Here is a 13,670-nt window from a genome sequence, read left to right as displayed (position 1 = left end):
CAGGGCACGTTTATGCATACAGAAACACATTTCTAAAACTTTTAAAAACAAGAACGTAATTGGAAGAGACAACGTCGTAATCCAGGACTTTTTATCCCAAAGCATTAAAAGAAATAAAAGTAACCCAACTAGCCAGGTACTTCACATATTATGCCATTATAGCAATTTGTGATTAGAGAGCTTCAGCTACCAAAACAGAACAGATGAATGCACACACAACATTTATAATGCTATCTGAAGCCAAACCCTCTCGCAATTAAGGCAGAAACTAGCAAGAACACAAAGCTCCTGCATCCTTCCCCCACAAAAGTAACCTTACCAAGATGATGAATTCTATCTACATCTTTCAATATACACAGAGAACATCTATCCCTTTTACATTAAGCCAAGAAGAGCTAATTTCTAATAAAATTTCTATTGAATGGCATCACAACAGCTATGCTGTAAAAATTCTAGCTGCTGAACGCCAAAAAAAATCTGAAATCCAGAGAGAAATTAAAAGGTAAGTAATTGCTGGGGGGAAGTGTAAATGACTGAGGAAGGCAATGGCAAACCACCCCATAAAAAGTCTGCCGTGAAAACATTGTGAAAGCAACATCACCCCAGAATCGAAAACGACTGGTGTTTGCACAGGGGACTACCTTTTTAATCTTAATACAGAATGCACATTCCACATTCAGAATCCACCTTGAGCACACTAAAAGAAAAGGTGGGATGTAAGTCTCACAAATGGAGCACTTATGCTGTTGACTCAAGTCAACAAGAGACATCTGCTCTGTGAACACCCCATCAAAGCACCATACCAGAGCACTTTTGGTTCGTATAGATTCAACGGGGACAGACACACCTGTCTAGGCAGGTTGCTGGACTTCTACATTTGGTCCCTTCCAGGTAGCCATGAATGGTGCAACTCATACATCCCTCCGAGGGCAGATTTGCAAATCCCTACTTGCCCGGCCCAGGGGACCAGTCTAATAAGCATTGCTTCCAGGAGAACAAACAATTCAGTTTACAAGAAGTTGGATCAGTGGTTCCTCCCACCACCACGCCTTTTCTTTCTGCATCACAAAAAACCTAGGCATATACAGATAGACAGGTCCATCATTTTTGAAGGGCTATTAACTTATTTTGTAAAGCTGCTTCTCCCCATCTACACACTGCAAATCCAGGCTGGCACTTTTGACCCACTCTGAAGAGGCACACAGGAGTTCTCTGCCTGCAACACAGGCGCAGCATCAAGATTTGTGACACAGCAGCTGGCGCGCCATAAACACTGGGTTGCTGGTGCAGCAAATCTGAGGGCTGGACAGCAAGTTGCTTAATTAGGATAAAAAGTCTAATCTAATGTCTAGCTTCACATTGCATCGCTGAGGTAGGCAGAGTCACACCAGGGAACAGGCAGCTCCCTCGGTCTGACTGCAGCATATGGTTTGCCCTTTCCAAGAGCTATACAATGGAAATGGATTGGGAAGAGGAGACGAACAACTATGCAATTCTACTGGTGACTAATTATGGCACTTAAACTATGACTATCATGTAGACATTCTTTTTTAAAAAGTCTTTTTAATATAAATCTACAGAAGTCCAGGCTTCTTTGGAGTGCACTGACAAGAACGAAGGGAGGCCAACAAGATTATGGGGGAAAGCTCGTATCAGCATTTCCTGAGAAAGTGGCTTAATTGGGCATTTGCTGTTCTTCTCTCACTGGAAAAAGGAGGATGACTCACAGTCCCAGCCAGAAAATACTGCTGGTGCTAAACCCTAGAGCAATTACAGCACAGCGCTTGCCTGCAGAGTTAACCGATCAGAACTCTGTTCTTTTAACCTTGTCGCAAGCCGAGCGAGGACAGCTATTTGGCTAAGCCGGCACACCTCATCCTTATCGCCTCCTGGGGTCGGAACCCTTCTGCCTCCACGATGCTCATGCGACTGCCAAAAATGGAGAGGGCCAATGGGTCTCAGCAGCAGCAACAACACTGTTGCCAAGGCAAAGCAACTCAACTGAAGACTGTTGGGATGGGAAGGGAGCCACACACACAAGCACTGGTAACACAGAGCTGTAAATCCAGACAGTCGACCAGAAGAGGAGTTTGTGCAGCACGCCACCATGCAGGACATCTCGGGCAACACGCTTGCCTTTGTGGCAAGAAGCAGGTACTGCTTTTCTATTCCACTCATGCAAAGACAAACCACAGAAGAAAGATGTGATTTGACAACAAGCACATTCCAATAGTTTTAAGGGTCTACAAGAGCAAACAGCCAATTTTCCTTTAAATGCTAAAAACACACAAAAAATTCTTCCAGAAACAAAACCAGATTCACATGGGACAGGGTCAGGTGTTTGTTTGTGCAGACAAATTCATAAGAACAGAAAAGCAGCTGCGCTGAATGAGACCCATGGCCCACCTAATTCAGCATCCCACTTTCAAACAGTGGCCAGCAAGATGCCTCCTGAAGGTCTAAAAGCAGGGTCTAGAGCCCAAAGTCTCCCCCTGTTGACCCACAGCACTGGGTTTTCAGAGCCACACTGCCCCTAGCAGATGGAGATTTCACCACTATGGCTAACAGCCACTGTAAGATCTGTCTTCTATTAATTTGTCCAATTCTCTTTTACGACCAGTGAAACTAGTGACCATCACTGTAGAGTCTCCTCACAGGAAAGGTGCTCCAACTCTAAGAAGGAATTGAAAAATAAACGCTTTCAAGCATTCTACTACAGGGGAAGAATTGAAGCAACAAGCTCCACTTTCCACATGCCTCTAGCATGGTATAATCCTCTCATGAAACCAGCTCAGAAGCTCACCCTAGCACCCACAAGGTGCTGCCAAATAAGTCAGCAGAATCAGTCCCTCTTGCCTGCTGAACCAGTTTCCCATAAAAACATCCACTTGCTGCCTGGCAAAACTCTCCCTGCTTATCTTCATCTCAGCAGACAGATATGAAAGGGAAAAGCAATAAGGCTAAGCGATACTAGAAACAATACAACATGAAAAAAGGCAGACCCCAAAACCCTTTCCTAATAAAATTTAGCTTCAGCATACAGACTTTCCTTTGTAAACTTTATCCCACAGACCAATTTGCAACACCTCCTCAGAATTTTTTCATGCATCTTTCAAAAGCCTCTACAGAATCTGATTTAAAGGGATACAAGGTCGCACTCCAATCATAAACACACACACCAATTTTAGGGGAAACTGCCTGCAAAAAAAAGTGTGTCTAGGCTGTGGGTTTTCAGGGGACCTTGGGTGATACTCAGAAGCCGAGACAGCAGATGTTCAAGTGACTAATTCATCACCTTTTTGTAGCTGCACCAGGAACTCACACTTCCTACCATAGGGAAGATGTGGAAGCTTCCCTTTCAGAGGTTCCATCAGAAGAGTGAAACGCAGATGCTCAAGTCACTTCTATATCCACCGTCACTGCTTCTAGGAAGCATTTGAAGTGGCTCCTGGTTACTTTTAACAGCTGCCTGTTCCCTTTGATCTGCCCTAACAGTATTCCAAAATACTTCCCTGTTCTACTAAATAGGGGCTTCTGGGACTCTGAATTTTGATCCAGGACAGAACTTGTTTCCCTCTAGGATGCCCAAGATCCAAATGAGAAAAAGCATACATGTGATTACGCTGCTTATCTGCCAAAGCCACAACAGGAGAACAGATATAGCCCAGGCTGGAACGCATTCCCTTCTACCTTTCAAAGATCTGTCACAGCTAAATTCTCATTTCAGTAGGTATTTAGTGACTTGGAGTAGGGAGAGCTGGACCACAAGAAAAGATTTAGGGCATGAAAGGCAGAGATGCATCTTACCTGTGTATTAAAATCACGTTTCTGCATGTTTTAAAAACATTGAGTGCGTTAACTAGGATTGTCAAGATTTGAATGTCATGGCTTCTTTGAGCCAAGATGAGTATTTTCTTTTCAGTACATTTCTAATGCTACTGGACCTGCCTTTGATGTATAACAATACTGCACAGCCTTGCAAGACAACCTGGATAAGGCAGAAGCAATATTCACAAAAAGCACGAGAGGTCATCTAATATGCAGGCAGTGTGCTATTCTAAGACACCTTGGTGTGCAAGAGCACAACAAGAAGCTTGAAGTACTCCCTCCTCCACCTTCTGGTCCCTGCCTCAATGGCACAGGGCTGTAGTCTGACTCACGCAGTCTCCAAGTGGAGATGCACATCACCTTGTCAACCTGTGGATTTGTATATTTTAAACGTCTCCTTGACTTGGTGTAGATAAAGCAGCAAGCAGCAACTCCATTGCTGAACTCAAGGTCAACACATCCATTTAAAGACTCTAGGACCATCCAAACCTGCCACCTCTGATTGCTCCCACACCATATGCCTTGAAAGAGATCAGAGTGGCAAACATGAATTCTCTCCTCCTTTTGTATCCTTGCAAGATAGGCTGAGAGTGATTGGTCCAAGGTCACCCAGTAAGCTTTTGTCACACAGGGACTTTGAACCTGGTCTCTCTAGCCCTAGTTGGACACTAACCACTACAATTGGCACCTCATTTACTGTGTTCATCTGAAGGAAATGTTAAACTGCATTTTTCATTAGGAAGTGATGGTCTCTGGTTTCCAGAAATCCATATACCTTTGATTGATGCTTGGATTCCAAGGACATCTCCTTTGGTTATGGTCTCCAAGGTCATTTGCTTAGCAAATCATACCAAGCAGTTACACATACTTCGACACTTCTCCCACAGAGGTCCCCAATCACAGGACAGCAACCTTGCTTCAGTCTGTCTTATTTGTTCAATGGCTTTTATCCCTCTGAGAATGTAGTTTTAGGTTATCCTTGGAGGCATAAGCTACAGCACATGCCTCAAAGGCCCATCAAGTTGCAGAATCTACAGTACTCCTAAACTGTATCACCTTTCCATGTGGGGGAGCTATTTTGCCTGCCACAGTAGTATAAAAGCTAGGTGAAAAAGAAGAACCACACTCTTTTGTGGGAAAGCCTTGGATGGACTTGTCAGTTCTGGGAAATCTAGGTAGGCAAATCCAGCCCTGCCCAAAGTTCAGCTGACCCATTAGACTGCAGGGCTCACACATACCCCACACATTCACCACTACCTCTGTTGCCCAGCAATTTAACTTTCACCCAATTTTAGAGGCAGTCAGATAGAGAATACTCAACAGCAGTCCACACAACACTATCTCCACTTAGTAGCCAGCCATTGTTTGTGATAGTCACCAAGGCATCAAGCACATGTAGAAGGCTTGGGAAAGAAGTCAGTTCTTTCCTCATATGACTGAGGTTTGAAGAAAGAAACAGCAAGATATATGCCTCCTGCTACATACTCAAGCACAGAAGGGGGCGCCACAGAAGAGAACACGAGCGCTGGTGGGCATTCTGCCTGCCAATAAGCACATTTATGGATGTTCGATATTGTCCCAATCAACTAAACAAGCCCACATTGCAAGAAAGGCGAGGGAAAAAAAGAAAAGAAAGAGAAGAGAGGAAGGAAGGAAGGAAGGAAGGAAGGAAGGAAGGAAGGAAGGAAGGAAGGAAGGAAGGAAGGAAGGAAGGAAGGAAGGAAGGAAGGAAGGAAGGAAGGAAGGAAGGAAGGAAGGAAGGAAAAGAAGAACCTCTAAGGATCTAAAGTCCAAGTCACATGTAGACAATTGCTCACAAGCCATCTCCTCTGCACATACATCCTGCCAGTCAAGTCCAGCAGAGGACATTTACAACAATGTTATCATTCCTTCCCATGTGAGTTAAAGATTACCTACAGGGTCCTCTAAACTCTAAAGATCTTGGACTTCCACCAAATGCTTAAGCAAGTAGCCCAGGGTGGAACCAATCTTTTGTTCCAAGCATGAGCCATACAGTGTGCTAAGAAACACTGAGCTTTTACAGTATCCCATCAGTCTAACAAATGGATTTCACAGGGGAGTTGACCTGGAGGCAATATATACAGAGTTATAGTGACCTCAGTAATCAACAAGAGTGCTTCATCTGCATTAACCCTTTGACCATGAGGCACACGTATACATTTTTAAGTAAAAAAAATTAGATGGACGCTTTTGTAAGCAAAGCGGGAAAATACTGCACACCTTCTCTGTGATACTGTGTTAGAAGTGGGCGGCAAAAAACAGGTGTTCACATTTCTCTGTTGTAATTTTAGAAGTGAGAGAACATTAAGACTAACAGAAATGTGATAGGGAACAAAAATCTTACAAAAGCACATATGCTTTGAACGCACTAAGACATCAAGTACTCCAGTCCAAATCATAACATGTTACTATACCTAGAAGGAGACCACCATTGGCTGTAAAAACCAAGTATTACTACTGATGGCACCTTGTACTAGAACAGTTAGGATGGGCAAGGTTTACAAATCTGTGATCTTTCAATAATCCTGTTGAAGATATTCTACTTTTTTTTTAAAAAAAACCCAACTTTGAAAACACATTAAATTTTCCATTCTCATTGTGTACATTCTCAAAGTGTATTTTAATCCTATATGAGCAGTAATTCAGTGGCTAGTTTAATGTGGACATAGTATATCCATGGGTTCATAACTGATACTATCCCAAGGGCTTAATGTGGACAGTGGCAAATTCACATGAAAAGCTATGCCCAATGTGTGTAAATAAAACAAACCAACCCCATATCTTCCTGCTTGTAAAAGGCTAAGTCAGTTATAGCCTGGAGGTTAACATGCAGCATGTTCAACAGAACCAACATTTGCAAAGCCTTTTACGTAATCCTTTATATAATGTTAGAACTACACCTCAGCATCTTGCTTTTACAAGCCAAGGACAAATGAATGCATGCCAGTTTGACCTGAAAAATAATGGTACTACCACCTACTTTTCTACTAAAGCTGTGGTTTGCCTGCTTCAGGGGATGCACACACTTGGTGTACTGCTGTATGTGAGCAGGGCACTGCATCAACCATATCTAACGAGGTTTTAAACACAAGGTATTTTTGACATGCTGCTAGCTACAAAAAAACATGCCAGCTGTTTTTTTGTTTTTCTGTGTAAGTGACAGGTAGACCAGATTAGCCTGGAGCAGAGTGACACTTCAGCCAGAGACTGCAAAAATCCACATCAATGTTGACCACTATCCAATACTTGGTCTTCTCAGCAACAGAACACTACCTGAAACTCCTCGGCATGGAGCTGTTTTTTCCTATGTTTCATCATTGTACAATTTTGCTTTAAAGATTGTAAGCACCACCACAACCTTTTCGAAAAGCTCCAAACTCAAATGCTTTTTTAAAAAAAAAAGTTTTCAGCACATGCACATTTTTAAAAAAAAATTACTAGAGCAATATGGAAATAATGGTTGAGAGACAAGCCCACTGACCAAAGCAATACATATACAGATCAAAGTCCCACATTCCATTCATACAATTTCTGAAGAGAATCATCAAAGACAAGACTGAGAAAATATTTCATGTTTTACAGATCTGAAGACCACAGAAGCTGTTCCTATTTGTCTCATTGGCTAATGAGCATTACCAGTATCAAGTTAACTTCTACTGCATTCATTGTTGGCATGCCATGTGCTATGGTCAATGTCAGCCAGAAATCTAGAACTATTCTCTGAAAATGCTACCATGACTTTTTTAAAAATAGAAAATGCTAAGCTAATCAAGTCTGCTCCAATAAGGCAATACTTAATTTTTGACTACTGTTTGGAGACATTCCACAATGACTGAATAGCTAAGAGTGAGACAATGCAATCAAAGCGAGACTAAATCTCAATACTTTATGATGCCACACATACAAGCACACTAATATGGAAAAGAACACCAGGGTAAGCACCACTTATGTATCTGTTTGTGGAATACAAAAGCTAAAAAAGGAAGCACTGTGTGGTGGTAATTCAAACGGGCTCATCTAAGATCTGCATTAAAGACCATGACCGGACGAACTTTGATAACGTGCACTAAAAAAATAAATTGTGGATGTGGCCAAATCCATACAATTTCTTGGCATTTGCAATGAAGAAAGGATTCAACACATCCATCATGGGGAGGGGAGGGTGAAAAAAATGGGAACTGACAACAAAAGGCAGGTTACAATTTGGAAATTCTAAAGAGAGAGAAACGCAAGGTAAAAATAAAAATTCTGAGACCAATGTCACAGCAGAGAAAACGGCACCACAAAAAAAAAGCATCAAGTCTCACAAAAGAGCACTCATGGGAGGGGGATAATCTCACAAAACAAAGCCCACCTTAGGTATCCCTCAGTTCTCTCACTTACATGTATGCTGGAGAAAGTGGCGACGACCTGGATGTTTTAAGCACAGGAACTGGGAATTTCCAGATAGCAGGAGAACTCGTTTTCCATTTCAATGGCATGTTGGTCACCACGGTACTACAATAACAGCAAACAGTGTTTCCATAACAGACTACCAACTCGAACTTCCATTCCAGTCACACGCTACTGGCCCAGCGGAGGCTGCTGCTAGGAACAAGACCAGCCAGCCTGCCAATGACCTTAAGCCAAAGCTTCCAGTCTGGGAAAGGGGGCAGCCAGGCATCTCCTTTTAAACCCAGCCGTCCCCTAAAGCAGTAAGATGATTCTATGGCTCCAACTCACCAATAGTGCCACCTCGTTAGAGAAGTGTTGACTGCAGTATATGTTCAGAAAAAGCAAGCAAGCAAGGGAGAGAGAGAGAGAGACGGGGAGAGAGAGAGAGAGGAACTGCACTGTGCAAGCCACCACAATGCAGCTTTATTCTATAAAAAGATTGCCTCTTTTTTCCCACCCACCCCCCTAAAGAATGAGCCTGTAATGCTATTGTCTACCTTCAGAGTCACATTGCAGCACTGTACTACATTCTGTACCTATTAACCTGATTTCTGACCAATGGTAGCAGGAAAAAAAAGAAGCAGAAGAAAGAGGGGTGGGAGTGAAGGGTTCCACATAATGGAAACGAAGCAACGTACCTACTCAGAATACACTTGTCATCCTCTGAACATTCTTCGTTTGAGCTGCAACAATACCAGCGAGAGAGAAATCTCAGCATAGCCTTGGGCCACACAGCTGAGAGAGATCAGTGACCAAAGACAGCCGCTTCTGTGCAAGCCAAAGAATATAAGAATGCCATCATGGAAAAAGGGTCTATTGCAAAAAAAAATAAAATTATAATTATAATTGAAAAATTAAAAAGGAAAGAGAAAGAGAGAAAAAAGAGAGAGAGGGAAACAGTCTTTTCTAATCCATAGTCAGAGTGACCAAAAGTAAGAACAAGGATACATTTCTGCAGATCCCTGCATGTTCTTCTAAACAGCTTCAGATTCAAGGCGTTCTCATTTTTCCTACCCTTGCCTTCCCGGCGAGATGAGCAGAAATCTCATGCATTTTACAATACGCTCTGGGAACATGAATATCGCTGTCCTGTCTGCAGCGGGGAAACCAAGAGCAATGTGCAGCTAATAACCGTCCTTGCAGGGATCCGATCAACAATCAAATAGAGCAGCCCCCCCCCTCCCCAAGAGCTCACAAATTGCCTGAAGTCCTGACGAAGCAGCCGGGCACACGCAGGTGTCCGTCACAGTCCCCACTCCATTCATTCCCCCCCACCCCACCCGCAGATCTGTGGTCTGTTTGGTGGTGACCTCCAGGGGCAGGCAGGCAGCCACCAGAAATGCATGTGTGTGCTTTTGGTTTTAGGAGAGCACTTAAAAGAAAAATAGCACCTATAAAGATGACCCTATGCTGAGAATTTATTCAAGAGGAAAATACATAATAGCAAGGAATTTTACCCCCAAGCCTAGGGACACCTTGAATAACTGATATAAGTGGTCCATCTCTTTTAGAGGTATAAGTGTTCACACACTAGCATGGTAGGTTTGACTAACAGACTCCAATATTGATTTTTATAGACTGGAGAGTATGCTTCTCTCACTGTGGCAGGGTGCCACCAAAGCAGGCTTCTTTTCAACAGCACGGCTGAATGTCTCCTCAGAGAATAATCTAAATATAATGGAAAAGGCACCAATCGAGTGCTTTTTATTTAATCACTGCTATTTTTGCTCAGCTTCATTTACAGTTCAAGAGGGGGGAAGAAAAGCATAAAACCAAACTGGCGCCTTACATGTATTTTGTTTTCAATTCTCTAACTGCACGGAAAACTGTAGTTGTAGGCTGAAATCCAAGATCCCTGGGCAAGCCCTATATCGGCATGCAGCTCCGAACTGAAAGATGCTCAGCTGTCCCCAATTTACACGTGCTGGGAGAATACAGCCATTAGTTAAGCAGGTAAGATGTTCTTCCATACAGCACTTTGAGAAAAATGATGTTTGTACTGCTAGCATTTTACTCAAAATCACCAGTATGTCCCATAGCTTCCAAAGGGGGAGGGGGGGGGAATGGATATAGACACTACATGCAAATCCCTGGTTGTCCAATCTCAGTTTAAAAAAAAATCTTAAATGCTGTGAAACTCAAGAGATCTGGTTTTGCTGATGATTCCACCTCACATTTATTGCAGATAAAAGCGAATTTATTAACATGTGCCACAAAACCACAGGCTGTTTTCACATAACTGGATTGCAGCTACACATTCATGTGCCATGAGATGCCTGCTTCAGGTGGGCACTACCAACAATGAGTGAGTAGGTCTCATTTGCATAGACAGCCTGCCCCCCCCTTCCACAAACCCATGTGCGTTCTACTGCCGAGCACCATAGGCTCAAGTTACACCATACAACATTACATAATCTTCGTTGCCTCTGTGCCAGAGCTCAGGCATTCTTCATGCATCAGAAATCAAGGTTAATTAATTGCCTTTAAAAAAAAAAAACAAATCAGTCAGAAGATGGCTTCTATCTCTACTGCACCCACTGAGGATGCTGAAGGGCAAAGAGGTTGCCTGCTGTTCAAGCTAAAACACTACCTGGCTGGCACAAGCAGGCTGGAGATTTGCTGTTTTATAGTAACATGACTTGGTAATTCTACTAAGTGCCGGTGCTGTTAAAAAAAAATCACTAATTTTGAGAACTCCCATCAGAGTCAGTCTGGCTCAGCCAGTAGAAACCACCACATACACTGCCCAGCTGATCCCTGGCTCCCGGGGAAACACAACAAGGCTACAGGAGGCGTGATGAGTGCAGCCCAATCACCAAGAGGCAAGAGCTCCTCCATGCCAGCTAAAGGCTCTGACCCCTCGAAGACACTGCAGCACAGAATGCCATCCTGCAGCCCCATCAGCTACGTGGCTCTACTTTGTTCTTCACCTAGAGGTTCATGGACTTTATCCACTGCCGTGAATTAAGCGGCTGTTATTTTCACCAAAGTGGACCAATCTCACTATTACTGTTCCAGTAACTCTGAAGTGGCCCATCAATTCTGTCCTCTCTCCAAAACAGACCTGAGCTAGCCCTCAGTGCACAACTGGCGCAGAAACTATTAATAAAGACATACAGCCAACCGAAGCAGAGACTGACAAGGAAGCTACTGCCGGAACAAAAATAAATATGTGAATAACTAAGCTTGGAGGAGAGGAAATACTCCCTCCTCCTCTTACACAATGGTAGGGCAATGCATGCTGCCTGGCATCCTCTTTCCACAGTTATTTTTTTCCACTGAGAGGAATGCCATGGACTGACAGGTCCCAGCATTACAGATGACCAAGGAAGCCGGCAGGTCTGCTGTAACTTGTCACCATGCAGGGAAGTGGGAGGGTAAGATTTCCCCAGAAGAGACTGTGGGGACTCACTTCAGTTTGACAAGCCCTTTGGCTCAATTGTCTGAACCACCTAAGTTATTTTACTAGATGACTGGCAGTGTGCATTAGAACCCCGGCCATTTAAGTTATTTGATCAATGTACCTTACCAGCCGTCAACTTCATTTTGCACAGCTTTGATAAAAGGATAATTCTTGTTAAGTGAGGCAAAGCCACTGAAAGCCCAGTGGATAAAGCGCCAAGAGTGGATGTGGGAAGACCAGAGTCAAACCCTCTACTCTTCTGTGAAGCTCACTGGATGGCCTAGGCAGCCTAGACTTCCCTTCAGTTGCTGAGGATAAGAAAAACCATTTAGTGCTGGGAATAGCAGTCCCTAAATGAATACAAAATTGCTTGATGGGGCATTTCTTTTGCCAGCATGTAAAAAGGCAATGGTGGAGGTGAAAAGTGGGATTAATCTAGTAGGACTCTTCTTTACGAGTGCTGAATTCATATACTCAAGGGCATTTTTTTCCAGCATAGCACAGCAGCTAAAACTGTGACCTTGGAGGCAGTTGGTTCGTATTTCTGATTCACCAGGTGGCTTTAAAGCAAGCCACTAACTCTCAGCCTCCATCTGCATAGGATGTGATGGCATGTAGAATATGAAGCCCCCATCTGCAACATGAGACAGAAACACAGGAGCATCATACAAAGCTGCTGCAAGGACACTTGCAAATTGCCTTGAACATTGAAAGGACTGCCTAGGTGTTTTTACTCTGCAGTGCAATTCTGACATGCAGCTGGATGACAGACTAGATGATCTCCTACCTCCCTTTCAGCCTTGCGATCCTATACAGAAATGAAAGGCTCCAATACATCAGGCTCAAGCAACTGCTGGTTCATTTTTCTCCTGGGAGGCACTCAGAACAGATGGTGGGCTGCATTTTCTACATGGCGCCACATCCTTCTACCATTCTTCTAACACTCCCTCCCATATGAACTGGTGATGCAGACAGAACAGTGCAACTCTGGCCCAGACATTTGTCATCTGCATTTGTCAGGGGAAAGAAACTGTCACAACTGATCTGCAAGCACTGGTGCCAAAATGATCAAAATGTTTTCTGCAGTACCTAACAGCTGAAGTCCTAGAGATCAAGGGTCACTAATTAATGACTGAAAGAATGTTCAAGAGTATTCATGGCGGGAGCAACAGAGATGGACAGAAGAGGAATCTGATCACAATTTGAACTAGGGATACATGGTTTTCTATGGCTCACAAAGATCACACTGTTGACACTCCTTGCCTATCTACATGGCAAACTATGGGATGTCCAGAAAGGGCAGCATGGGGATTCAAACCCTACACCTTAGCAACCAACTTGCCTCATTTGACCTTTGTATGACAAACCACCAAACGGAATGAGGCTGCTCATATAAAAGGATTTAAGAATGGCTTTATCACTTGTGACTGAGACTTTGATTTCAGTAAGTTACAGATAGCACTTTGATGATATGCAGCATTACAACTGTCCATAACCCCTGCTAGACTCTCTGCCATCTACAGCAACCCCAAACTGCATCTGCTCCCTGCTGTGTTTTAGGTACCTTTCCATTCCACTCACTACTCTTGAGCACAATCAACCCAAATTTTTTCTCCTAGACCTTTCAAGGTAATGTAAGTCAAAGTCAAAACTGGCTGCAGAGCTTGGAACCAATTTCAAATTTTAAAATTGTTCCATGTTTCTGAATATGGCAAGCTTAAAGCTACTTCAAAAAGAATTGCTTTAACATTTGGGAAAACGCCATGCAAACAGCTTGAAAGCCCTGCTCATCAAAGGCACGAAACCTATGTGTGATCTTCACTTAAGAAGAGCACGGTCTCAAGACACAGGCCAAGAACTAAGTTGTAGATTTTGTTTCACAATCAGGGTCACTGAGCACTTTTATAGAAATTAGCAGAGAAGGAATTCCTTCCCCTTCCTCATCTCATATATTATTTATCCATCTTCACATGTACACGGAGGC

The 13,670-nt window shown here is 43.3% G+C and overlaps 1 protein-coding gene across 8 annotated transcripts in view; it reads right to left on the bottom strand.

The window, feature by feature from the left end:
- Nucleotides 1-13,670, bottom strand: part of KLHL13 (kelch like family member 13) — a 73,463-nt gene that overhangs the window by 25,141 nt on the left and 34,652 nt on the right. The window contains exons 3-4 of one of the 8 annotated variants that reach the window (XM_060249055.1): nucleotides 8,922-9,096; nucleotides 8,233-8,346 (exon numbers count right to left, since the gene is read on the bottom strand). The exons of 5 other annotated variants lie outside the window; for them this stretch is intronic. In XM_060249055.1, the coding sequence (XP_060105038.1) occupies nucleotides 8,233-8,346; nucleotides 8,922-9,001 (194 nt within the window). In that variant the 5' untranslated portion in view covers nucleotides 9,002-9,096. Of the gene's footprint in view, nucleotides 1-8,232; nucleotides 8,347-8,571; nucleotides 8,590-8,921; nucleotides 9,097-13,670 lie in introns of those variants that run through there. 2 more of the 8 variants (XM_060249056.1, XM_060249059.1) reach the window with 2 other exon arrangements.

Source organism: Heteronotia binoei, chromosome 11, assembly GCF_032191835.1.
Source record: "Heteronotia binoei isolate CCM8104 ecotype False Entrance Well chromosome 11, APGP_CSIRO_Hbin_v1, whole genome shotgun sequence".
NCBI lineage: Eukaryota > Metazoa > Chordata > Lepidosauria > Squamata > Gekkonidae > Heteronotia > Heteronotia binoei.
This window is presented reverse-complemented; position numbering and strand designations above follow the sequence as displayed.